The sequence below is a fragment of the Xenopus laevis genome, chromosome 2L (assembly GCF_017654675.1).
Source record: "Xenopus laevis strain J_2021 chromosome 2L, Xenopus_laevis_v10.1, whole genome shotgun sequence".
NCBI lineage: Eukaryota > Metazoa > Chordata > Amphibia > Anura > Pipidae > Xenopus > Xenopus laevis.
In genome coordinates this window covers 10695442-10720211 of record NC_054373.1, presented here as the reverse complement: position 1 = coordinate 10720211, position 24770 = coordinate 10695442, and the positions used below count along the sequence as shown (strand labels likewise).

General features: G+C 41.5%; 1 protein-coding gene across 3 annotated transcripts in view; it reads right to left on the bottom strand.

Annotated features, from left to right (window-relative positions):
• Positions 1–348: 348 nt before the first annotated feature.
• dscam.L (Down syndrome cell adhesion molecule L homeolog) overlaps positions 349–24770 on the bottom strand; it is a 325765-nt gene continuing 301343 nt past the window's right edge. For 2 of the 3 annotated variants that reach the window (XM_041581120.1, XM_041581121.1), the window contains exon 33: positions 349–1665. In XM_041581120.1, the coding sequence (XP_041437054.1) occupies positions 1331–1665 (335 nt within the window). In that variant the 3' untranslated portion in view covers positions 349–1330. 3 annotated transcript variants of the gene reach the window in all.

Genomic DNA, 24770 nt, shown 5'->3' with positions numbered 1-24770 from the left:
ATTTCCCAGCTGCCCCCAATCATGTGACTTGTGCCTGCACTTTAGGAGAGAAATGCTTTCTGGCAGGCTGCTGTTTTTCCTTCTTAATGTAACTGAATGTGTCTCAGTGAGACATTGGTTTTTGTGAGTGTTGTTCTTAGATCTACCAGGCAGGGAGGGGGTTGATATCACTCTAAATTGCAGTACAGCAGTAAAGAGTGATTGAAGTTTATCAGAGCACAAGTCACATGACTGGGGGCAGCTGGGAAATTGACAATATGCCTAGCCCCATGTAAGATTTCAAAATTGAATATAAAAAAATCTGTTTGCTTGTTTGAGAAATGGATTTCAGTGCAGTATTTTGCTGGAGCAGCTCTATTAACTGATTCATTTTGAAAAAATGTTTTTTTTCCCATGACAGTATCCCTTTAATATGTCCTTTAAGTGCCCATAGATGAAGAGTGTTAAATTTCCACTAAATGCTAAGATTTCTAAATTTTAAATTCAAGTCATATATAACTACGTAGTAATCTGCTACACCTGGGGAATTCCAGTCTCAGAGCCCTTAGATTGTTCAAATATAGCCCTTTGACAAATGACATGCCTAACTTCACAAAAACAGTTCTGAAATTTTCACCTGATAACTAAAGAGGAGGTATTGTTTCATTTGCCTTTTCATGGATATACAGAATGTGAACAAAAAAATAGATAAACCTATTGTAAAGCCTTGTAGAGTGCATATTCTAGGTATTCCATTACAGAAACCATAACTGAGCCAGCAAATCAAAGCAGGCATCACAGCGAAAAGGCAGAAGACCTTTTATTTCTGAAAGACAAAACGCAATGTGTCAAAAAAAAAACCTCAAAAAAACTCTCATATCACTTATTCTATGTAACAAAAAATATTCACAAAATTTCTTAATAAAAAAGTGCAAACAAAAGACTTTTCTTTTCTCCATTTCACCGTCGAGTTAGCCGATGGGGTTCCCGCTGATAATAATTCAATATTTAAGCCATAATTGTACTGTGAAAGTAAGTTGTCCTCATGCACCTCGGTGTAAAAAAATCGGTACAAATGTGGCAGCCGGTGAAGGAAAATGATTTAAAATAATCCTTATAAAGAGGTGGACGTCCAGGAAGATGAATCTTAGTTGGACAAAAGAAAAGGTGACGAGTCTTTGCACTGTCTGTAAATATCTCTATCAAAGGTTTTGGCAATTCTTTGTTTTTGTTTGTTCTTTTTTTTTTTGTCTTTTTTCTTTTTTTTCTTTAAATTATAAATGTTGGAATTCAGTAGAAAAAGGTAGCTTTGATTTGCATGTTTATTTGTTAGTATTTACAGTCTTTGTTGTTATACCAAGGTGTAAGATTTTGTGTAGGGATTGCTTCCTTTTAAATGGCCTCTAGAGTCCAACAGCGATTCTTGAGAACTGCTTATTTTAGCGGCCTGTCCTAATTCTGTTCCCTCCCGAGGAGGTAATGGAGCCGCAGCGTTAGGCTGCCATGACTGTCCCTCTCTGGTTGAAGGGTTCTCCGTGGGTATTGGTTCAAGAACAGTTGGTCGCTTCAGGGAGCGACTTTTCTGAGGTTCCAAGCAAGGCTGTCCTACGTCTCTGCTAGTTCCTGAAGCACCTCGATTTAATAAAAAGTCCATTCTAAGGTAAGGTGGCAAGTTCATCACATCACCTTGCAAAGAAAGAGAGGGCAAGCAAAAACAATGTTATTAGCTTCATATTTAACAAGGAAAATATTCATAGTAATTATAAGAACATGAAGAAAAGATCAAGTGTAGTTGCCATTTCTGACTACTAGCTGCCCCTGCTTTGGGTCAATAGTCTAAATTACAGACTAAAGGGGCAGTATGTATGAGGAAGTAGGTGGAAATTTGGCTGGATCATAGATTGTAAGCAAGGGTCCAAAAATGTCCTGATTTTTAAAACTGAAATGTTAAAAGCTGTAGATATATGGGTGAAATGCATTGTGCAGATGGCCAAGAGACATTTTGTAGGGGTTATCATTGACAATGTCCTAAAAAGAGCTATTTCTGATGGAATATTTTTGGAAGTTAATTCAGCACAACTTAAGAGACAGAATATCCTATCAAAGTTACTCTTACTGGATCACTGGAACTCTATGGGTAACTGTTCATGTCAGCATCAGAATTACAAGTGTTGAGCTGGATATGCATGTAGTAATCTAGATATCTAAAAGATGGTGGTAGCATACATGGAAAGCCAAACTGGGAGGGCCAACATTTTTTTATCGGGGGTGGGGGGCAGCCTTGAGTCTTCCACTGACAAATTTTGATATTTATCAATCTGGAAATTGTGCTCAAAAATGGACAGGTACTTGGTCTTCCATCCAGACCATAAATAGGTGGACAGTTTTAATAGCCCTTCCAGTTGCTTCCCACAGTGACAGGACTACCAACTCTGCCCATAAATGGAAGTTATTGGAGTTGAATGAACAAAACAAACCCTTTTTGCGGCTACACAGCAGCTTGTTTATATAAACTATAGTAGTACTTATCTGTTATCTACTGTGTATCCTGTGCTTGAATGGCTGCCCCCATGGCTACACAGCAGCTTGTTTCTATAAACTATAGTAGTACTTATCTGTTATCTACTGTGTATCCTGTGCTTGAATGGCTGCCCCCATGGCTACACAGCAGTTTCTTTATATAAACTATAGTAGTACTTATCTGTTATATACTGTGTATTCTGTGCTTGAATGTCTGCCCCCATGGCTACACAGCAGCTTGTTTATATAAACTATAATAGTACTTATCTGTTATCTACTGTGTATCCTGTGCTTGAATGGCTGCCCCCATGGCTACACAGCAGCTTGTTTATATAAACTATAGTAGTACTTATCTGTTATCTACTGTGTATCCTGTGCTTGAATGGCTGCCCCCATGGCTACACAGCAGCTTGTTTATATAAAATATAGTAGTACTTATCTGTTATCTACTGTGTATCCTGTGCTTGAATGGCTGCCCCCATGGCTACACAGCAGCTTGTTTATATAAACTATAGTAGTACTTATCTGTTATCTACTGTGTATCCTGTGCTTGAATGGCTGCCCCCATGGCTACACAGCAGCTTGTTTATATAAACTATAGTAGTACTTATCTGTTATCTACTGTGTATCCTGTGCTTGAATGGCTGCCCCCATGGCTACACAGCAGCTTGTTTATATAAACTATAGTAGTACTTATCTGTTATCTACTGTGTATCCTGTGCTTGAATGGCTGCCCCATGGCTACACAGCAGCTTGTTTATATAAACTATAGTAGAGTTTCTGAAGCAAATACATCAGTTTTACTAGTGCAGGGCAACACTACATTATATAATCTTTCCGTTAAAACACTCTAATTTATTGGTCTTACTGTTCCTATAATGCTCATCTGCATTCAGCCACATAACAAAAACTATAAATATATTATTTTAAGGCTGAAACTGTTATAAAACAAAGGTTATTCAAGTAACAGACCAGTATAAAGCCATCTAAAAATAATATAAGATATAAATATTTATCCTAATAAAGCTCACAATCAAGAGAGAAGAGGGCTTCCTATGTTACTAGTTACACCTTGGGGCAAGGAAATGAAGGTGACCCCATTAACAATCGTCCCATCAGCCAAACAGTATAAACCTGCCTAATTCCTTAATATCCATAAAACTTAGATATCAGTCTAAATCGGTGCGCCGGCAATCATGGACGTACCATTGTATGATTATTCCTATTATCTGTGGTTGTATAGCCACCTGAGATTGGAGCTTATATTTAATCTCTGTGAAATATATGCACAAAGTTGCATGAAATGAGAAACACATATAAGAATAAAGATATTATTGTCAGTTCTTTTCTCCACATTTCTTTTAGCTGCCTCAGCGTATAAGAGAGGGCTCAGAAGGTCGTAATTCTGGAGGGCGCTTGAGGCTTCATTCCAATGCTGTTATAAAAAACGGTGCCTTTTTGATGGCAGTGGCTTTGTCATGGACAGTACATACTATCTGCTTTACAGATGGACAATGGAAATGCATTTTATAGTTGTTACATTTAATCAAACGGACAAGTATTCTGAAGCTACAGAAATGAAGCCTAGTAGACGGTATGACCTGTTTCCAGGGCTAACTGAATTTTTATCCAAGTGCCATTGGGTAAAACTCAGTTCCGTCCTTAAAAATAATGAGAGGAGATCAGGAGACGTGGAAAATAATGTATAAGGGAACCTCGTTAAGAGAGTAAGTGCTCATCTTTCTGAATGAAAGGAGATTTATTTGTCTTGTTCTGTTGCTAATTTGTTAAAGAACAATGAAGTTGAGGGATGTTGCTTTTCAGGCTAAGCTTTATTAGGTTTGTGTCATGGTCCAATAGCCACAGGCTCTAAATACCGCATTTCAGCAGTGCTGACATCTTATCACTGAGGAGCCTAAAACCTTTCAACTATCTTAGTCCTGCAGAAGAGCAACTTTCAATAATGTATGTGTTAAAACCCAATTAGCAAGAAAAACAGCAGTAAATTAGGCCCCTTTTGTGATGCATGGTCCAGATAAATAGCTAAACAGACGATACATCAATTCTTCTCACACGTGGGTTTCAAGAGCAAATTCAAAGTGGGAGATATTTAGTAAAGTGGTCAAGTAGGTTTCAGTCTAGTAACAAAAAACAGCCAAAATGAGATAATGAAATGGAGTAATGATTGGTTGACGTGAGCTGAAGACAAGAGGTAAACAGTTCGTATTTCTATAAAACCATCACTCACAGTGACATTCAAGGATTCATTTAACTAATTTGTGAATTTTGTTTACTGTATATTTATAGTATACCCACACACATGGGTGCTCTGTCTCACACACAAATGGGTGCTCTGTCTCACACACACACACACGGGTGCTTTGTCTCACACATGGGTGCTCTGTCTCACACATGGGTGCTTTGTCTCACACATGGGTGCTCTGTCTCTCACACACACGGGTGCTTTGTCTCACACATGGGTGCTCTGTCTCACACACACACACACGGGTGCTTTGTCTCACACATGGGTGCTCTGTCTCACACACACACACGGTTGCTCTGTCTCACACACGGGTGCTCTGACTCACACATGGGTGCTCTGTCTCACACATGGGTGCTTTGTCTCACACATGGGTGCTCTGTCTCTCACACACACGGGTGCTTTGTCTCACACATGGGTGCTCTGTCTCACACACACACACGGGTGCTTTGTCTCACACATGGGTGCTCTGTCTCACACACACACACGGTTGCTCTGTCTCACACACGGGTGCTCTGACTCACACATGGGTGCTCTGTCTCACACACACACGGTTGCTCTGTCTCACACACGGTTGCTCTGTCTCACACAAGGGTGATCTGTCTCACACATGGGTGCTCTGTCTCACACACACACGGTTGCTCTGTCTCACACATGGGTGCTTTGTCTCACACACACACACACACACAGGTGCTCTGTCTAACACACGGGTGCTCTGTCTCACACACACACACGGGTGCTCTGTCTAACACACGGGTGCTCTGTCTCTCACACACACACACTGGTGCGCTGTCTAACACATGGGTGCTCTGTCTCACACACGGGTGCTCTGTGTCACATACACTTGTCTTTTTTATATCGTTTTGCAGATTAAATGGATATAGAGCTGCAAAGATATCCATGTGAACCCCAAAATCTAGCTGGAACCAAATAGTGTAACAATTTTGCAGCCCTATTAGACCACCAGTGAGTTGTATGTATGGAAGTACAGTATGGCATAAAAGGTTTATTATGTATACTGTGCCCCCCAAAAATGTTTGGACCATAATGCAAAAACAGCAATTCAGTCACATTCTTTTGTATACCATAATTTATGATAACAGGGCCTGGAGAAACTTCAGATGGCCAGGCATAAACCAAATTTAGGTAGTTTGGTTAGATATTTTGGCTGCAGATGTTGATGGTCAAATTGTGCTGAGCCAACTTTAACCTCCTTGGCCAGATCCCTCTGTAGTTGGACAGGCCCATGAAGTTCATAGTTTGAGGTAGAATGTGATCTTCATACACGTCGATAGGGATTGTTGGTATCAATCAATGCAATTTACCAGGCTTTAAATGGATATAACTCATGTTATAGGGATCAAACACAGAATAATGGCCTTGAAGTTAGGTTGGAAATGATCAAGAACATTAAGAAACCAGCATTAGTCAGTTTTCTGCATCTGTAGCTTTAAGGTATTTAAACCGCTTTAAGGTATTTAAAACCCAACTTAGGATTGATGCAATACAGTGTGTAAGGAGGTGAAAGGGATGGTATAGGTAAAATAAAAGGAGGGACACCACCAACGCTCAGGGTCTTGACAAGAGGACATGGCCGAGTCACCATCAGCTAACAGTGGTCAAGGACTGATATTACAAGAATTGGAAAAGTCAGCACAGTTAGCAGAAATAAGTCAACCAGCTCTAGGAACATGTGGTAGAGAGGGTGCATAGCATGGGCAGATATTGCTCCAACAAGGAGCAAGCAGAATTACATTCCAATGGACACCTAGTAGTAAGGGAACCAGTGCCAGTGTAGGGCTAGTTAAGAAAAGCACAAGAGGCTTCTGGCCAGAAAAAGTTACCTAACTGGGGAAGAGTGGAGGGGTATCAAGGAAAGGTATCAGGCCACTACAGGAGAGCGGAGGGATATGGGTGTGGAAATACCGGACCACTAGAGCAGATAGATGAGGATAGAGTCCAATGGAAACAGAGAAGGGAACTGAATAATTGCCCATTTAAAGACTGGCCTGTGAGAAATGGAACATTAAAGGAGAAGGAAAGGCTTCTTGCACTTGGGGGTGCCAAATCTTAGGCCCCCCCCCCCAAGTGATTGTATTTACTTACCTGAAACCCAGGGCCAGTGCTCATATCAGCAGAAAACTGCAGTGGCCCAGGGTTATTCCAGTGAGCACCACAAAATGATCTTCTTCCGGCTTCTTCTTTCTTCTCACGGCTGCACATGTGCATTAGAGTGAAAAGCCGAACTTTAACTAAGTCGACTATTTCATTCTTCTGCGCATGCATCTGCCCCGGGAAATTTGAAGAAAGTAGAAGCCGGAACAGGATCGATTCGTGGTGCTCACTGGTATAACCCCAGGCCTGTGCAGTTTTCTGCTGATAGGAGCACCAGCCGAGGTTTCAGGTAAGTAAATACAATCAGTTGGGGGTGCCTAACATTTGGTACCCAGAAGTGGAAGAATACTTTGCTTCTCATTTTACTGTGCAATGTGGTTGTCTGATGTGCTTCAAAGTTAATAAACATTGGTTCCAATGAAAAAGAAGGATCTACACCTTTGTGTCCTAGTGGAGTCTGGCTCCTTCAAGGTAACTGTCACTTTAAGAGAGACCTGGCCCTCCTATAAGTGGGGGCTCCATAAAATACATGTGTGTATTATTAGCTCTATGGTTCTTTTCGTATTCCACCAGCGTACTTTATTTCTCTACAATCTACACGTCTGCCAAATTGCAAAGTTCAAACAATGATCTACATCCTTTTTTTTTTCTCCTTCTGTTCTGTATTTGGATGAAACAAAGAGATTAAAAAAAGACAGAAAATAAACAAATTAGAAAGTGGCAAGCCGAGCCGCTCAAGCTTCTGAAGAAATATCATCTTAAAATGAGCACGATATTTGCTTTTTATTGTAGGATTAGCAGCCAGTTGGGTAAGGGAGTGAAAGAACAGTTTATGGGTTACTGTAAATAATCACAAGTTATTCCACACGGAGTCATTTCGCCCGCTTGTAATATCAACTATTTCTCTGTTTACTCAACGTGTCACAATTTAGCCATTAGCCGTTTAGAGTTAAAGTAAAGCATTTTAGGTTATAACGTTCAAAACAGAACAGCAGTTGGGGCTGTTTATGGCTAAAATCCATTTTGATTTTATAGAGCTTTCATTCTGTTGCTGCAGAGAAACGCAGAAAAAAAAAAAAAAAAGAGGAAATGCTAAAGTTTCACTTTACAGCTCGAATCTATGACTGTAATTCTAGAAATAAAATATTGTTTTCAAAAAGTCTTGTAAGAACTTTGAACCAGAAAAAAAGTCATTATAGTCATTCTGTGACAAAGGTCTAAACAAGCTTCTGTTTTATTAGAGAAAAAAGAAAATGAGAATTATTTGCTTTAAATGGAAGACTGTCCTCATGTACTTTAGATCTTTTTGGATTTTAGGTTTGCAGATAAGAGATTCCATACTTGTACAGGTATGAGACCTGTTGTCCAGAATGTTTCAGACCTGAGGTTTTGCAGTTAACGAATCTTTCCATAATTTGGATCTTCATACTGTAAGTCTACTAGAAAATTATGTAAATATTAAATAAACCCAATAGGTTGATTTTGCTTCCAATAAGGATTATTAGTGAATTAGGCGTGAATTTGCAGCGAATTCCGCCGGTGGATAAATTTTCGAAACTGGTGCGAAAATTGGCCGGCTTCAAAAAAGTTTGGAAGTGCGTCGGAAAAGTCACTCACGTCAAAACCAGCGTGTGTCAACATTATTTGGACTCCCATTGACTTTAACGCCGCCGTCAAAATTGATGCGAGTGTCAGAATTACCGCAGACGTCAAAATTCACGTTTCGCAAATTTTACATGAAACCGAAGACTGGATCTCTGGATTATTTGGCTAAAATGGAGTCTATGGGAGACGGTCTTTCTGGATAACGGGTTTCCAGATAATGGGTCCCATACCTGTATTGCAAAATATGGTGCAATGTAATAAAAAAATCTAAATTCCAAAGATATTAGAAATTGCTAAAAAGTTGGCTCACTGGAGAAGGGTTGGACCGTCCTGCCAGATCCCAGGGAAATTCTCAGTCAAGGTGGATTCCCTTTTCCAGAAGCCAAATTAACAAAGGAGTTGTAGCCCCAGGCCCCTTTATTGACTAAATACTTTGAACAGCAATTACGTTTACAAATAATTTTAAGGTACTCGTAGATTTTCAATTAACAAATACTGGAAATTTGCTCAGAATAATATTTTGTTATTATGCGAAAATAATTTTAGGGTGGACAACCCCTTTAATGCCGACAGTTAATTCTGAGAGTCACTGGGGGTCATTTATCAACAATGGGCAAATTTGCTCATGCGCAGTAACCCACGGCAACCAATCAAATTGGTTCATTCATTGTTCTACTTGCAGCTGACTTCAAAAAGCTAATCACTAATTGGTTCCTATAGGTATCTGTCCATGGGCAAATTTGTTGATAAATGAGCCCCACTGTGTCTTTTAATTGTTATTCACCACAATAACCCACTCCAAGTCATGAGTGGCTGCTCCGAGCATGTTTTGGACAAGACTATGATTATAGGGAGAATGTTAAGAAAACCCCACAACCACAATGTTCGGTGCAATTGTTGATACATTGCGGGTCGTATTTACTACTAATGTGAAAAGCCCCTTCTACTATCCTCCATAGTGCCTTCTCCCTGCTTCTGCCCAGTAAAGTTCATTAGTGAAAAATGTGCTCCTAATTGTGAAACTCACATATCTGTGCAGAATAGCGCTGCGGAGCTCAAGGGCTCTATCTTCTGCATCTTCGTTGTCATGGAGCCAGGTCGGTGTTTGCGTCAAATGCACTGGAAACTCGGTAAATGTTTGAAGTGAAGGATCAGAAGAAAAATGAAGCTGGGGCCCTTGAGCTCCGCTGCGCTACTCTGCACGTATATGTGAGTTTTACAATAAGGAGCACATTTTTCACTAATGCACTATGCAGGGCAGAAGAAGGGAGGGGGCACTATGGAGGGAGTTTAGTTCTCCTTTAAGGGCTCCTCATAGTCTCTCTAGGCATGAGGTACACCTAGCGCTGCAACCCCCCTGTGTCACCCTCTCCCCTTGTTGGTCTCTCTTTTTGTGGTCATAATCCGGGCCAGGGCAGGTTGTGTGGCAGCTAGTGATGAGTTAATAAATAAAAATTTGCCTGGCACGAATTTGCGGCGAATTTCTGCGTTTCGCAATTTTTTTGTGAAAACGTTTGCATTTCACAATTTTTTTGTGATAATGTTCGATTTTCACGATTTTTTGGTGACAACGTTCGAATTGCATGATTTTTTCATAAAAACGTTCGAATTGAGCGATTTTTTGTGAAAACGTTTGAATTTCACGTTTTTTTTGTGAAATACATTCGAATCGCACTATTTTTTGGTGAAAACCAAAACACGATTTTTTCATTAAAACCTTCAAATTGGACAATTTTTTACTGAAAACATTTGAATTTCATGATTTTTTCGTGAACTTTCCGATTTTTCTGTGCAGTTCCGCTTCTCTGAAATATTTGCGAATTTACAGCAAAATTCACGAAAAGGCAATAAATTCCCGAAACGAATTGAAGTCAATGGGAATTCATTCTCCCATCACTATTCCCGGGGTCTAGGGATTTAGATGGTGACTATTCCAGTTCTACTTCTCTACTGAGTTACAAACAGCCAGTGATGCACAAAGAGTGTAAATCCATCTGCGCTTCAGCAGGGAACATGGAAATATTGTGAATAAATAATAACAGAGAGATAGAAGAGGCACCACATGGAGTTTGGTTTCCAAGCCAAACTGAACGTCTTCATATATTTTTTAAATGCAGGCCTGGGAGAGAGAGAACGATTCTTGTAACCAGTGAAATTCAGATATTACCATCTCATTACTCAGCAATGGATACAATTACTTCCCCTTCAGGGTCGGACTGGGGGGCCCGGGGCCCACCGGGACTGCTGTCCAGGGGCCCCCCGCCCCCCTACTAAAACCCGTCGGCCCAGCCGTTCGGCGCGCATGCGCAACAACGGCGTTTGACGCGCATGCGCAACAACGGCGTTTGGCGCGCATGCGCAATAACTCAGTTCGGCGCGCATGCGCAACAACGCCACTCGGCGCTGCGCATCGCCGAAAATAAAAAAATTTTTTTCCAAAAAAAGGTTCTGGCCCGGCGGGGGCCCACGAGGGTCGGGGCCCACCGGGTTTTTTCCCGGTATCCCGCCGGGCCAGTCCGACACTGTTCCCCTTTGTGTATAGTGTTATTGGCACGTGAACCCAATGCTTAACCCAAACATGTGGTTCTTTAAAGGCACGGGCAACTTCATTTGCACATAATCTTCTGAATAGTGATGAGCGAATTATTTTGCCGGACATGGATTTGCAGCGAAATTCCGCATTTCCCATGTGCGAATTCTTTTACGAAACTGCGGCAAAAATTCACAGAGGAAAAAAACCCATAAGAAAATTCGCTCATGGACTTGAATGCATTTGGACAAAAAAGTTGCCATAACAAAAAACGCCCATTGACTTTAATGCATTAGGATAAAAAAGTCACCAGAAGAAAAAACACCCATTGATTTAAACACATTAGGACAAAAAAGTCGCCATAAGAATAAACGCCCATTGACTTTAATGCATTAGGATAAAAAAGTCGCCATAAGACAAAACATTCATTGATTTTAATGCATTACGATAAAAAAGTTGCCATGTCATGGGAAAAAACATTTTTTTTCAAAATGAATCAGTTAATAGTGCTGCTCCAGCAGATTTCTGCACTGAAATCCATTTCTCAAATGAGCAAACAGATTTTTTTATATTCAATTTTGAAATCTGACATGGGGCTAGACATTTTGTCAATTTCCCAGCTGCCCCAAGTCATGTGACTTGTGCTCTGATAAACTTCAATCACTCTTTATTGCTGTACTGCAAGTTGGAGTGATATCACCCCCCTCCCTTTTCCCCCCCAGGAGCCAAACAAAAGAACAATGGGAAGGTAACCAGATAGCAGCTCCCTAACACAAGATAACAGCTGCCTGGTAGATCTAAGAACAACACTCAATAGTAAAAACCAGGTCCCACTGAGACACATTCAGTTACATTGAGAAGGAAAACCAGCAGCCTGCCAGAAAGCATTTCTCTCCTAAAGTGCAGGCACAAGTCACATGACCAGGGGCAGCTGGGAAACTGACAATATGTCTAGCCCCATGTCAGATTTCAAAAATTGAATATAAAAAAATCTGTTTGCTCTTTTGAGAAATGGATTTCAGTGCAGAATTCTGCTGGAGTAGCACTATTAAATGATGTATTTTGAAAAAAACATGTTTTCTGATGACAGGATCCCTTTGATGCATTTGGACAAAAAAGTCGCCATAAGAAAAAACGCCCTTTGACATTAATGCATTTGCACAAAAAAAGTCGCCATAAAAAAAAAATGGCCATTGACTTTAATGCATTAGGATAAAAAAGTCGCCATAAGAAAAAACACCCATTGATTTAAACGTATTAGGACAAAAAAGTCGCCATAAGAAAAAACATCCATTGATTTAAACGCATTAGGACAAAAAAGTCGCCATGGGAAAAAAAGCCCATTTATTTTAATGCATTAGGATAAAAAAGTTGCCATGGGAAAAACAACCATTGACTTTAATGCATTTGGACAAAAAAGTCACCATAAGAAAAAACGCCCATTGATTTTAATGCATTAGGATAAAAAAAAGTCTCAAAAAGAAAAACACCCATTGACTTTAATGCATTTGCACAAAAAAAGTCACCATAAAAAAAAATGGCCATTGACTTTAATGCATTAGGATAAAAAAGTCGCCATGAGTAAAAACGGACATTGATTTAAAGTTATAAGGATAAAAAAGTCGCCATAAGAAAAAACGGCCATTGATTTTAATGCATTTGGAGCAAGAATAATTGTGGTGAGTGTGAAAAATTGTAAAAAAAAAATTGACACCCATTGACTTCAATGCGATTCGCTAATTTTTCGGCGAAGCGAAACAGATTCGCCCATCCCTACTTCTGAATGATATCTGCCTAAGCACAGCAATTATTTTCAATGTACTCTACTTTTTAATCTTATTTAGGCGATATCATCCAAACACCCTAACCTATAATCCAAATCCTAAAATAATATAATAATATAAAATGAATTTAACGGCTCAACGCTGGGAACTTGCCGACCCCAGACAAAGAGTGAGAGCTCACCTCACACAGTTCTTTATTGTGAAGTTTATTGGGGAAATGTTTTATAAACGGCCTATTTATAAGGATAAAGATATTTATTGTGCAGCTCATGAATCAAATTTATTTTACCATATTTATACACTTTAATCTTCGCATTATAATGTACATCTGATCTGAAACAAAGACTCATTTATAAGATGCTGCAGAATAATTGGTGCTTCAGGGACATGTTTATCAGAACAATTATTCCTTATACTTCAGATACAATACAGCTTGCCAAATGCTTGAGGCTATTCCTTGTCTGATTCTTTGCCATTTCTGTTATATACAGAGAACTTCAGTAAGAAAAGAGTCACCATAATGTTCCTTTATATACTCCTGTGTATCACAGTTTGTAATTTAAACGAGTATTAGTAGTGTGATATACACATCAGGGAAATTCTGTGACCATATAAAGGCACAAGGCTGCAGGCTGAGTTATACAGGGAACTCTGAGTATCACTCATGTATTATAAGGGATAATGTACCCCCTACTGTAAATGATAAGGATATTAGAAGTCACTGAGGGGTTGTTCTGTGACCATATAAAGGCACAAGGCTGCAGGCTGAGTTATACAGGGAACTCTGAGTATCACTCATGTATTATAAGGGATAATGTACCCCCTACTGTAAATGATAAGGATATTAGAAGTCACTGAGGGGTTGTTCTGTGACCATATAAAGGCACAAGGCTGCAGGCTGAGTTATACAGGGAACTCTGAATATCACTCATGTATTATAAGGGATATTGTACCCCCTACTGTAAATGATAAGGATATTAGAAGTCACTGAGGGGTTCTGTGACCATATAAAGGCACAAGGCTGCAGGCTGAGTTATACAGGGAACTCTGAGTATCACTCATGTATTATAAGGGATAATGTACCCCCTACTGTAAATGATAAGGATATTAGAAGTCACTGAGGGTTTGTTCTGTGACCATATAAAGGCACAAGGCTGCAGGCTGAGTTATACGGGGAACTCTGAGTATCACTCATGTATTATAAGGGATAATGTACCCCCTACTGTAAATGATAAGGATATTAGAAGTCACTGAGGGTTTGTTCTGTGACCATATAAAGGCACAAGGCTGCAGGCTGAGTTATATGGGGAACTCTGAGTATCACTCATGTATTATAAGGGATAATGTACCCCCTACTGTAAATGATAAGGATATTAGAAGTCACTGAGGGGTTGTTCTGTGACCATATCAAAGGCACAAGGCTGCAGGCTGAGTTATACAGTCACTTATAGCAATTATAATGGAGATATCACTAAGTACCGGTTATAACTGATGACATCACTAAGTACCATTTATATAGTGAATAAAATACCCGCTCTTGTAAATAATTTGGATATTATAAGTTACCGAGTAGTTTCATGACCATATAAAAACATGAGGCTGAAGGCTGAGTGTTTTTTTATACAGGTGAAGGAACTCCAAGGTAACTTCTAATATCCTCATATTTTGCAACTGGGGGGAACTTTATTTATTATAATACACAAGTTTCAGTGAGTCATGTGACAGAAATGACATCAGAACTCACCGTTTATAACTGATGACATCAGAACTCACCGTTTATAAGGATATAATTTACAAGCTATTCATGGCTTTTGTGTATTATAAGGAGATAATGTACAGACTATTGATGACTCCTGTGTATTATACAGTTATACATTCAATGCCTTACACTCACTTCAAGTATTAGAAAAATTGCAATCAGTTTTTTTATACCCTGTCAGCAAGGTAGGCACCAAAAACAATGAAATTACACCAGCATGAAATTAAAATGTGCATTTCTTAATCCAATTGCAGTTTAAAAGGAGTAGGAAATGGCGTGACTTGATGCTAAAGTGCATTACTGTGCTTCATACCGACCAATTTAATGGCTGGTTGCTTTCCAGAGATGTGGAGAAGCTTTATTGCACAAACAGGACTTGTTTATTAACAAGAGATGTATAAACATTGTTACCAGGGAGCTGAAATCATTGGCTATAAGTGGAGGAATCGCTCAGGACATGAAATCATGGGGTTAATCCCTTTATTTCTAATGAGTAAGAAAGTGCAGATAGTGCAGAGCTCTATTAAATGGAAAAATGTAGATTATAGATACAGGTATGGGACCTATTATCCAGAATGCCCGGGACCTGGGGTTTTCCGGATAACAGATCTTTCTGTAATTTCAGTCTTCATACATTAAGGGACAAATTCATTAATCTCCGAAAATTCGCCAGCAACAGTTTCGCTCACAGCGCAACACTGCGCCAGGCGTAGATTCGCCAGGACAACGCTAATTCATTAAAAAAAAAATTACGCTCTTTTGCAGCCTATCACCCTGAAAAAAGGAAAAGTCGCCAGGGTTTTTGGGGTTTAGAAATCTTTCAACTCTTTTTTGAGGAACTCCTATCTACTCTTTGCACTTGGCCTGGTCTGAGGTGACTAAGGCAAGTCTGGCGCAAGAGGTAACATTCAGTAAAATCCGTACCTTAGTGAATTTGCGTAGTTACATCCATTCGCCAGAGCGCAAATTCGCCAGGCGTTAGGGAGCGAAGTAGCGCTACAGTCTATCTCCTTCGCTAGCGAAGTTACGTCTGTGTCCGCTAGTAAATCGGCGAAGTTCTGAAATGACGTCACACTGTAGAATTGTCGCCAGCGTTAGTCACTTCGCCTTTTAGTAAATTTGTCCCTTGGTCTACTAGAAAATCATATAAACATTAAATAAACCCAATAGGCTGGTTTTGCTTCCAATAAGGATTAATTATATCTTAGTTGGGATCAAGTACAAGGTATTGTTTTATTATTACAGAGAAAAAGGAAATGTTTTAAAAATTTGGATTATTTGGATAAAATAATGTCTATGGGAGACGGCCTTTCTGTAATTCAGAGTTTTCTGGATAACGGGTTTCCGGATAACGGATCCCATACCGATAGATATTTCCAGTGTACACAAGAGGCATGCACAAACTGCAACTTTCCAATTCTTAGGAAGCTGGAAATCTCTTTTGTCCAGCTTCAGCCCTGGATAATAAATAGGTTTAATCAATGTTCCTCTAATTCCAGAGCTTCTCTCTCTCTCTATGGGAAATGGAGAATGAGTTTAGAAGCTTGGGGGGGGCACATGAGAGGCAAGATCTTCTTCTGACCTTTAGGTGAATTAATGATCTGGGACTGTGGCTAGTGTCGGGCTCTCTAACAAGCCAAGTTCATTAGGGTCAGGGCACACAGGCAGATTGGGGGAGATTAGTCGCCCAGCGACAAATCTCCTCTTCTTTGGGGAGACAAATCTCCCTGAACTGCCTCCCCGCCGGCTAGAATGAAAATCGCCAGCGGGATGGCACTCGGAACTATTCGTTTTCCGAGGTCGTCCGAAGTTTCCTCGTGAGGAAATTCCAAGCGACTTTGGAAAACGAATCGTTCCGAGTGCCATCCCGCCGGTGATTTTCATTCTAGCCGGCGGGGAGGCAGTTCGGGGAGATTAGTCGTCCTGAAGAAAATGAGATTTGTCGCTGGGCGAAAGTAGGGATGGTGAATTTTTTTGCCTTGTTTTGCTGTGGAAATGATGCCCATAGACTTGAATGTTTGTTGCATTGTGCGTCAAAAACAAATGACGCGCGTCAAAAAAAAATTGGCGCACGTCAACATTTTTTTGGCTCCCATAGACTTTAATGGCCATTGGCGAATTTTTGGCAAAATGAAACGGGTCAAATTCGTCCATGCCTACAGGCGACTAATCTCCCCGAATCTGCCTGTGTGCCCTGACCCTAATGAACTTGGCTTGTTAGAGAGCCCGACACTAGCCACAGTCCCAGATCATTAATTCACCTAAAGGTCAGAAGAAGATCTTGCCTCTCATGTGCCCCCCCCAAGCTTCTAAACTCATTCTCCATTTCCCATAGAGAGAGAGAGAAGCTCTGGAATTAGAGGAACATTGATTAAACCTATTTATTATCCAGGGCTGAAGCTGGACAAAAGAGAGTTATTGCTACGCCAGGCTTATACCTTGTGCCGTCTCACAGATTCTAAGAATTCTTCTTTATGTGTCTGTCTCACATATAGGGGCAGATTTCATCATCATCATCATCATCATCATCATTTATTTATATAGCGCTGTCAAGATACGCAGTGCTTTACTGCAGTTATAGCAAACAGGGAATAAATGGTGGATAACAGACAAGGATTACAGAGTACAATAGGGTTTACAAACTAAAAGGTTAGGGTACAATTGAGACATTAGGATTATATAAACACTTTGTCATTTTTGATACAGCAATGATTAATTAAGGTACATCGAATAGGCCTCTTTAAACAGTTGGGTCTTTAAGGAGCGTTTGAAAGTTTGGAAGGAAGGAGAAAGTCTGACAGCTTGTGGCAGAGAGTTCCAGAGAAAAGCAGAAGCCAGAGAGAGAGAAGTCTTGTAGACGAGAATGGGCAGAAGTGATCAGAGGAGAAGTGAGGCGAAGATCAGAAGCAGAGCGTAGGTTTCGTGAAGGAGTGTATTTGGAGATTAGAGATGAAATATAGGGAGGGGTTTCATTATTAAGGGCCTTGAATGTGAGTGTAAGTAATTTGAATTTGATTCTAGTGGAAATTGGGAGCCAGTGAAGGGACATACATATGGGAGCAGCTGATGTTAAGCGCGAGCTAGATGAATGAGTCTAGCGGCCGCGTTTAGAACAGATTGGAGTTGTGAAAGGTGACTTGTTGGAATACCTGTGAGGAGTAAGTTGCAGTAATCAAGGCGGGAGATGATGAGAGACTGAATCAGTGTTTTAGTTGATTCTGAACTGAGATATGGTTGTATTCGAGCAATGTTGCGCAGTTGAATACAACAAGATTTTGCAAGTGTTTGAATGTGTGGTGAAAAAGACAGATGAGAGTCTAAGATGACTAAGATGATTTATTAACATTTATCAAAGTAGAATTTTTCAGGGTTTTTTTTTTTTAAAAAAACTGAATTTTTTCAAGATTTATTATTAGGGATGTAGCGAACGTCGGAAAAAAAGTTCGCGAACATATTCGCGAACTTGCGCAAAAATGCGAGCGGTTCGCGAACGGTTCGCGAACCCCATAGACTTCAATGGGAAGGCGAACTTTAACATCTAGAAAAGACATTTCTGGCCAGAAAAATGATTTTAAAGTTGTTTAAAGGGTGCAACGACCTGGACAGTGGCATGCCAGAGGGGGATCAAGGGCAAAAATGTATCTGAAAAATCTGCCTGTGTGTGCTTGGAAGAGATAGTGTAGGGGGAGAGCTGTTAGTGATTTCAGGGACAGATGATAGTAAGTTTGCTGGCTAGTAATCTGCTTGATACTGCTCTGTATTGGAGGGACAGAAGTCTGCAGGGATTTGAGGGACATTTTAGCTTAGGTAGCTTTGCTGGCTAGTAATCTACTGTTCTCTTTAAACAACTGCCATACGTTGACCTTGTAGGCATTGTTTGCCCAGTTTTTTTGGACGCAGCCACTGAAGCACAGTTGCCAGAAAAAATATGCCATATAAATGCTGAAAATAGTCATTTTTCGCCATACGTTGACCTTGTAGACATTGTTTGCCCAGTTTTTTTGGACGCAGCCACTGAAGCACAGTTGCCAGAAAAAATATGCCATATAAATGCTGAAAATAGTAATTTTTCGCCATACGTTGACCTTGTAGACATTGTTTGCCCAGTTTTTTTGGTTGCAGCCACTGAAGCACAGTTGCCAGAAAAAATATGCCACATAAATGCTGAAAATAGTCATTTTTTGCCATATACGTTGAGTCAACGTATGGCAAAAAATGACTATTTTCAGCATTTATATGGCATATTTTTTCTGGCCTCTGTGCTTCAGTGGCTGTGGCCAAAAAAACTGGGCAAACAATGCCTACAAGGTCAACGTCGTTGACCTTGTAGGCATTGTTTGCCCAGTTTTTTTGGCCACAGCCACTGAAGCACAGAGGCCAGAAAAAATATGCCATATAAATGCTGAAAATAGTCATTTTTTTGGTCGCAGCCACTGAAGCACAGTTGCCAGAAAAATTATGCCATATAAATGCTGAAAATATAAATTTTTTTGGTTGCAGCCACTGAAGCACAGAGGCCAGAAAAATTATGCCATATAAATGCAGAAAATATGCATTTTTTTGGTCGCAGCCACTGAAGCACAGTTGACAGAAAAATTATGCCATATAAATGCTGAAAATATAAATTTTTTTGGTTGCAGCCACTGAAGCACAGAGGCCAGAAAAATTATGCCATATAAATGCAGAAAATATGCATTTTTTTGGTCGCAGCCACTGAAGCACAGTTGCCAGAAAAAATATGCCATATAAATGCTGAAAATAGTAATTTTTTTGGTTGCAGCCACTGAAGCACAGAGGCCAGAAAAATTATGCCATATAAATGCAGAAAATATGCATTTGTTTGGTCGCAGCCACTGAAGCACAGTTGACAGAAAAATTATGCCATATAAATGCTGAAAATATAAATTTTTTTGGTTGCAGCCACTGAAGCACAGAGGCCAGAAAAATTATGTCATATAAATGCAGAAAATAGGCATTTTTTTGGTCGCAGCCACTGAAGCACAGAGGCCAGAAAAAATTAAACCAGTAGGGTTTGCACCCTAGTTTGTAACGGTGGCGGAGGGAGGAGGAGGACGCTAAAGGACAGCTGTGTGTGGAGTCATGAGGCTTGAAGAGAAGGACAGCTGCATAGAAGTCAGAACAAGTCTTCCGGCGTGCAGTAACCCTCCGAGATCCACCCCTCATTCATTTTAATAAAGGTCAGGTAATCGACACTTTTGTGACCTAGGCGAGTTCTCTTCTCAGTTACAATCCCTCCTGCTGCACTGAAGGTCCTTTCTGAGAGCACACTTGAGGCTGGGCAAGACAAGAGGTTCATGGCAAATTGTGACAGCTCTGGCCACAGATCAAGCCTGCGCACCCAGTAGTCCAGGGGTTCATCGCTCCTCAGAGTGTCGATATCTGCAGTTAATGCCAGGTAGTCCGCTACCTGCCGGTCGAGGCGTTCTTTGAGGGTGGATCCAGAAGGGTTGTGGCGCTGCCTTGGACAGAAAAACATTTGCATGTCTGACGTTACAGACTGGCCAAAGGGCTTTGTCCTTGCAGGTGTGCTCGTGGCAGGATTACTGGCACCTCTGCCCCTGGAATGTTGATGAGTTCCTGAAGTGACATCACCCTTAAAAGCATTGTACAACATGTTTTGCAGGCTGGTTTGTAAATGCCGCATCTTTTCGGACTTGTGGTATGTTGGTAACATTTCTGACACTTTATGCTTGTACCGAGGGTCTAGTAGCGTTGCGACCCAGTACAGGTCCTTCTCCTTAAGCCTCTTGATACGGGGGTCCTTCAACAGGCATGACAGCATGAAAGACCCCATTCTCACAAGGTTGGATGCAGAGCTATCCATCTCCGCTTCCTCATTATCAAGGACTGCATCATCCACGGTCTCCTCCCCCCAGCCACGTACAAGACCAGGGGTCCCCAAAAGGTCACCACTAGCCCCCTGGGAAGCCTGCTCCTGTTGGTCCTCCTCCTCCTCCTCCACAAAGCCACCTTCCTCCTCTGACTCCACTTCTGGCACCTCTCCCTGCGTTGCAGCAGGTGCCTGGGTTCGTTCTGGTGATTCCGACCAGAAATCGCGCGCTTCCAGCTCCTCGTCACGCTGGTCTACAGCCTCATCTGTCACTCGTCGCACGGCACGCTCCAGGAAGAAAGCGAAGGGTATTAGGTCGCTGATGGTGCCTTCGGTGCGACTGACCATATTTGTCACCTCTTCAAAAGGTCGCATGAGCCTGCAGGCATCGCGCATAAGCACCCAGTAACGGGGGAAAAAAATCCCCAGCTGTGCAGATCCAGTCCTACCACCCAGTTCAAAAAGGTACTCGTTGACGGCCCTTTGTTGTTGCAGCAGACGTTCCAACATAAGGAGCGTTGAATTCCAGCGAGTCTGGCTGTCAGAAATCAAACGCCTGACTGGCATGTTGTAGCGCTGCTGAATGTCAGCAAGGCGTGCCATGGCTGTGTAGGAACGTCTGAAATGGGCCGACACCTTTCTGGACTGGGTGAGAACGTCCTGGAATCCTGGGTACTTGGAGACAAAACGTTGGACTATTAAATTTAACACATGTGCCATGCAGGGCACATGTGTTAAATTGCCTAGTCTCAACGCTGCCAACAGATTGCTTCCATTGTCACACACCACTTTTCCGATCTGCAGTTGGTGTGGGGTCAGCCACCGATCGGCCTGTGACTGCAGAGATGACAGGAGTACAGATCCGGTATGGTTTTTGCTTTCCAGACACGTCATCCCCAAGACAGCGTGACAACGGCGTACCTGGCACGTCGAATAGCCTAGGGGGAGCTGGGGGTGCACAGGTGTGGAGGAGGAGAAGGAGGACCCAGCAGCAGAGTAAGAAGAAGAAGAAGACGAGGTAGAGAGCGATGGAGGAGTAGAGGTGGTGGCAGAACCGCGTGCAATCCGTGGCGGTGACACCAACTCCACTGTTGTTGTTGAGCTACCCATTCCCTGCTTCCCAGCCATTACCAAGTTCACCCAGTGGGCAGTGTAGGTGACATACCTGCCCTGACCATGCTTGGAGGACCATGCGTCAGTAGTCATATGGACCTTTGGCCCAACACTAAGTGACAGAGATGCGGTAACTTGGCTCTGCACATGTTGGTACAGGTGTGGTATTCCCTTTTTAGAAAAAAAATTGCGGCTGGGTACCTTCCACTGCGGTGTCCCAATTGCTACAAATTTGCGGAAGGCCTCAGAGTCCACCAGCTGGTATGGTAAAAGCTGGCGGGCTAAGAGTGCAGACAAGCCAGCTGTCAGACGCCGGGCAAGGGGGTGACAGTCAGACATTGGCTTCTTACGCTCAAACATGGCCTTCACAGAAACTTGGCTGGTGGCAGATGACTGGGAATGGGAACAGGTGGTCAAGGTGGAAGGCGGAGTGGAGGGTGGTTCAGACGGGTCAAGGAGAGCAGAGGTAGAGCAGTAAGATGCTGGACCAGAAGGAGTGTGGCTTTTAGTTTGCCTGTTGCCTTTGAGGTGTTGCTCCCAAAGTGCTTTGTGCTTGCCGCTCATGTGCCTTCGCATAGAAGTTGTACCTATGTGGCTGTTGGGCTTACCAAGGCTCAGTTTCTGACTGCACTCATTGCAAATTACAATGCTTTTGTCAGAGGCACACACATTAAAAAAATCCCACACTGCTGACTTTTTGGAAGTGTGCGATCTGGCGGTAACAGTAGAAGTTGGCGGAGTTTGCGGTATTGGCGGCAATGGCGGGTGCGTTGGCCGGCTGAACACAGGTGCCGATACATGTTGTTGCCCTACTGATCCCTGCGGGCTGTCCTCCCTGCTTCTTCTAAGTCTTATTCTCCTACTGCCTCTCTGACTCTCCGTCTCTCCATCTGAACTACCCTCCTCTTGCTCTCTTCTACTAGGCACCCACAAAACATCAATCTCCTCATCATCATTCTCCTCAGATGCATCAATTTCTTCTGACACATCACAGAAGGAAGCAGCAGCGGGGACCTCCTCCTCATCACTCATTATGTCCATCTCTATCGTGTTCTCTGCCAGAATTAAATCTGGTGTAAGGTCCTCATCTCCTTCATCTTCTTCTGGCAATAATGGTTGCGCATTACTCAGTTCAAGAAACTCATTGGAAAATAACTCCTCTGACCCCAGTGAAGAAGGGGCACCGGTGGTGGAGGAAGTGTTACGTGGGGTGGCCATAGCAGTGGAGGATGAGGAGGATGTTGTGGTAAAGTTAGAAACGGTAGAGGATGGGGTGTGCTGTGTAAGCCAGTCAACTACCTCTTCAGCATTTTGGGAGTTCAGGGTCATTGGCTTTTTAAAACTGGGCAATTTGCTAGGGCCACAGGATTGCATAGCAGCACGGCCCCTAGCACGGCCTCTGCGTGGCGGCCTGCCTTTGCCTGGCATTATTTTTAAAAAAACAACAACAACAACAAAAACTCAGTTGGTTTTTCTGGAAACGATAATACACACAGCTAGATGGCGGGTTGAAGAAAACACTGTGCAAATAATGCCTACAAAGTCAACGTATACACTACTACAGCGGTGGATACGGATTACGTAAAATATATGAATGCTGCTTGAAAAAAAGTAACTCAAGTGGTTTTTCTAGAGACGATAATATTATCAATATTTAGACAAAATGTGAACAAGGTCACACAGCTCGATGGCGGGTTGAAGAAAACACTGTGCAAATAATGCCTACAAGGTCAACGTATACACTACTACAGCGGTGGATACGGATTACGTAAAATATATGAATGCTGCTTGAAAAAAAGTAACTCAAGTGGTTTTTCTAGAGACGATAATATTATCAATATTTAGACAAAATGTGAACAAGGTCACACAGCTCGATGGCGGGTTGAAGAAAACAGTGTGCAAATAATGCCTACAAGGTCAACGTATACACTACTACAGCGGTGGATACGGATTACGTAAAATATATGAATGCTGCTTGAAAAAAAGTAACTCAAGTGGTTTTTCTAGAGACGATAATATTATCAATATTTAGACAAAATGTGAACAAGCTCACACAGCTCGATGGCGGGTTGAAGAAAACAGTGTGCAAATAATGCCTACAAGGTCAACGTATACACTACTACAGCGGTGGATACGGATTACGTAAAATATATGAATGCTGCTTGAAAAAAAGTAACTCAAGTGGTTTTTCTAGAGACGATAATATTATCAATATTTAGACAAAATGTGAACAAGGTCACACAGCTCGATGGCGGGTTGAAGAAAACAGTGTGCAAATAATGCCTACAAGGCCAACGTATACACTACTACAGCGGTGGATACGGATTACGTAAAATATATTATGGCTGCTTGAAAAAAGTGACTCCGGTGTTTTTTCTGGAGACGGTAATATTATGGATATTTAGACAGAATGGGAACAAGGTCACACAGCTCGATGGCGGGTTGAAGAAAACAGTGTGCAAATAATGCCTACAAGGCCAACGTATACACTACTACAGCGGTGGATACGGATTACGTAAAATATATTATGGCTGCTTGAAAAAAGTGACTCCGGTGTTTTTTCTGGAGACGGTAATATTATGGATATTTAGACAGAATGGGAACAAGGTCACACAGCTCGATGGCGGGTTGAAGAAAACAGTGTGCAAATAATGCCTACAAGGCCAACGTATACACTACTACAGCGGTGGATACGGATTACGTAAAATATATTATGGCTGCTTGAAAAAAGTGACTCCGGTGTTTTTTCTGGAGACGGTAATATTATGGATATTTAGACAGAATGGGAACAAGGTCACACAGCTCGATGGCGGGTTGAAGAAAACAGTGTGCAAATAATGCCTACAAGGCCAACGTATACACTACTACAGCGGTGGATACGGATTACGTAAAATATATTATGGCTGCTTGAAAAAAGTGACTCCGGTGTTTTTTCTGGAGACGGTAATATTATGGATATTTAGACAGAATGTGAACAAGGTCACACAGCTCGATGGCGGGTTGAAGAAAACAGTGTGCAAATAATGCCTACAGGGCAAATAATGCCTAAAAGGTCAACTTATACACTACTACAGCGGTAGTAAAATAAAAAAAAGTAAAATAAAAAAAAAATGAATATTAAAAAAAAAAATTAAAGTTGGTGCTGCTGAACTACTAGGAGCAGCAGATTAGCACACCAGTCCCACTCCCCAACACTGCTAGACTAATAGCACTGGGCTCTTATAGTAGTAGTAGTAGTAGTAGTAGTAAAACAA